The sequence below is a fragment of the Populus nigra genome, chromosome 19, assembly GCF_951802175.1.
Source record: "Populus nigra chromosome 19, ddPopNigr1.1, whole genome shotgun sequence".
NCBI lineage: Eukaryota > Viridiplantae > Streptophyta > Magnoliopsida > Malpighiales > Salicaceae > Populus > Populus nigra.
Genome location: NC_084870.1, coordinates 4,208,916 through 4,211,886, shown reverse-complemented (window position 1 = coordinate 4,211,886; position 2,971 = coordinate 4,208,916). Strand labels below are relative to the sequence as shown.

General features: G+C 33.6%; 1 protein-coding gene across 2 annotated transcripts; it reads right to left on the bottom strand.

Annotated features, from left to right (window-relative positions):
- Positions 1–880: 880 nt before the first annotated feature.
- Positions 881–2,757, bottom strand: LOC133679890 (homeobox-leucine zipper protein HOX11-like). 2 transcript variants are annotated; one of them, XM_062102617.1, is made up of 4 exons: positions 2,373–2,757; positions 1,742–2,082; positions 1,552–1,631; positions 881–1,476 (listed from the first exon to the last, which is right to left on the bottom strand). In XM_062102617.1, exons 1-4 carry the CDS (start codon positions 2,743–2,745, stop codon positions 1,113–1,115), a joined length of 1,158 nt encoding a protein of 385 aa, XP_061958601.1. In that variant the 5' UTR covers positions 2,746–2,757; the 3' UTR covers positions 881–1,112. The 2 variants fall into 2 exon arrangements, with proteins under 2 accessions (XP_061958601.1, XP_061958602.1); XM_062102618.1 differs by having other exon boundaries at positions 1,742–2,055.
- Positions 2,758–2,971: the final 214 nt, after the last annotated feature.

Genomic DNA, 2,971 nt, shown 5'->3' with positions numbered 1-2,971 from the left:
GGGGATTAAACGTTTACATAAATCAGGCATTTGTGATGAAGTTATCATCATCTTACATTCTTAACTATGTTTAATCTAAAGTTATATTTTTTTTAAAAAAAGAATCTCATGAAGGTGAAAAATAATAATTTTTATTTATTGTTCCTTGACATTATAAGTTGATGAATTACATATTAAATATAAAATAAGTTTTATTATATTAAGTCATATCTTGTTTCTCATTAATCAAATATAGTATTTTATAATTTAATCTTTACTCTATTTTTTTACATCATTATGAAATATATTTTTTTTTTTATTTTTTTATTAATATAAGTGTCCGGATCAGTTTGCGCATACTTTGATTAATCTCACGGGCCTGAAATTAACCCTGAAATATAGTATTTTAAATTTTATAATTTAATTCTATTTTTATTTCTTGTTTGGTCTCGTACTTTATATCCTATGTACCCTTGTCTCTTGTATCCTAAAATAATAATCAATCAATGCTTGAAATATATATTCATCAACAAGACATAAGACATCCATGTCCTCATGATTTTTTAACTTACAATGTTGTTTATATCTCTATTTTATTTTATTTTATTCTTTTCAATCAACCCTCACGCCTTATCCCTTGAATAATCAATGTGGTTTGAATCAAATCATCAAAAGCAGCAGACACAAAATCTACACTTTCTTAAAGCACGCCTTAATTCACTCCCCTAAAACCTACCAAACATTAATCAATCAATCAATCAATTAAGCACACCGAAATTCATCATAATTAATCAAAGAAAATAAAAAAATTAACAGGGGACGAATTTTATATTCCTATCAAACAAGATCTAGTTTCGTATTAATTATACTCAGGAAAAAAAAAAGAGAGAAGAAAACAATATCCTTCCCCTAACATATATAATTCTTTTTTTATTGTATTTTTTTCTCAGATTCTCACAACAAAATCAAGAAAGAAGCAGAGAAAAAACCCAGTATAATTACAATCCCTTCCCAAAAAAAAAAAAAAAAAAACAATTCCAATCAAGAAACAAAATTAACCTTTCAAGATTATCTCGAGAAGCCTTGTATATTTACAAATCAAAACAGAGGCCTTCCTATGATCTTCCGCTTAATCACGCTTTGGGCTGGTGGGGGTGAGTTTGTGTGTGAGAAAACGGATAGAACCTTGGTCTAGAACTGCTAAGGGATAACCCCGTGGTATTAGAAGTGGGGTCAGTGGTATTATTCTGGGTATTGGTTGTGGTGGTGGTGGTGGTTGCGGTAGTTGCTGTGGCAGAGGTGGCGGCGGCGGCAACTCGTTCACAAGAGGGGCACATGGTGAGAGTAGTGGCTGGGAGTTGCATGTAATATGGATTTGAAGTCTTTAAAGCTCTTAATTCTTGAAGCTCCTTGTGTAGTCTTCTGTTCTCTTCTGTTAATGTCTCACAACATCTCTTCAAGTACTCACAATCCACTTCAGTTTGCTTCAGTTTAGTCCTGCAAATCAACACATATCAAGATTAAAACTACTATTTACTTGATTAAAATCCAAGACAATAATTAATTAATTACCTTGCTCTCCTATTTTGAAACCAGACTTCTACTTGGCGAGGACGAAGATTAAGCTCCTTAGCAAGTGCAAGCTTTTGTTTCTACACCATGATATTTCATTAATTAAAGAAAGAGATTAGCAAACTAATCAAGATGGAGAAACAAGTTAATCACAAAAAAAGGTATTGATCCTTAGACATGATTCTCTTACAGGAGTGAGGGTATTGTGTTCTTTGAAGCTTTCTTCAAGAAAAGAAGACTGTTCTTTAGAGAGCCTGAGTTTCTTTCTAGCACTACCATTCTCATCTTCATCACTGGCTCTAGAAGAAGCCCTCTCGGCCTGATCAGCTTCAATATTTGATCCGCTTCCACCTTTACTACTGTAAATGCAAAAATCCATTTGAAAAGAAGAGGTTGCACTGTTTGGTGGTGAAGATGAAAGGGTAGCCCCATCTTGATCAGCCTGATCTTCATGTAACATAACAGCAGAGAATCTATTCACATCAAACCCTCTTGACATGTTACCTGAAGAGCCAGCTTCAAAATTAGTCCCTGCAAAAGAAGAAAAAAAAAGGGCAAAATTTCAAAAACCAAAAAATATATAAAGAAAGCAAAAGGTTTGTGAATAGGATGGTTTGTTGAGATGTCTGGTTCAAAAACCAGATAACAGGAAAGAAAACAAAAGGTTTAGGTACCAAAAAGTGAAAACAAACGAAAACATTTTTTTGGGGGTAAAAACAGTGCAATTGACAGATTATAACGATCAAAAAAAAAAAAAACAGATTATAACGCAAACAGAAAATCTCAAATATTCAAAGGAAAGAAAAAATGGTTTTGGGTACCATTATCAGATGCCAACGTGAGGATGCTGTTCTGGTTACGAGGGACAGGGGTGTTAGGGAGAAGATCAAGCTGGATAGGTGGATCAGTACTGGTATCTACAGTCAAAATTGTTCCGTTGTTGGCTTGTACTGTTGCTGTTCTTGTGTTTGTATTGTCAGAGTTATGATCAATATTATTGCTAAGTTTGTGATCATCTTTATCTTCGTCTTCTTCTCGTAGGGTGTGATTTGTACCAATTGATAAACCCATGCAAAACCCAGAAGTGACTTTGTTGGTGAGCTGTGTAGATTTCTCCATGAACCCAAATGGTTTTGAAGTAGTAGCAGCATCTCCTAAGCTTAACCCAAGCTCCATTTCTCTTTTATTTTGCATGAATGAAGAAAATGAGAGAGGAAAGAGTTTCTGAGTCAATGCACTGGGAAGAGTCTTTATAGGGGGGCGGGTTCCCTGCCTTCCTACCCTCCGTAGTCTTTTCCAATAATTGCATTGCCCGGGAATCGGAGATAAGTTTTTTAACATAAATTAATAGGTTTTCCAGTAAAAAAAAAAACAATTCTAATTATTAATTTAAAATTTAATATGTAAGCTTAATAAAATA

Coding starts and splice junctions, on each gene's coding strand:
- LOC133679890 (XM_062102617.1), bottom strand. CDS start 2,745: ATGCAAAATAAAAGAGAAATGGAGCTTGGGTTAAGCTTAGGAGATGCT. Junction 2,083..2,372: donor CACGTTGGCATCTGATAATG/GTACCCAAAACC, acceptor CTTCTTTTGCAG/GGACTAATTTTGAAGCTGGC. Junction 1,477..1,551: donor TTTCAAAATAGGAGAGCAAG/GTAATTAATTAA, acceptor GTTGATTTGCAG/GACTAAACTGAAGCAAACTG.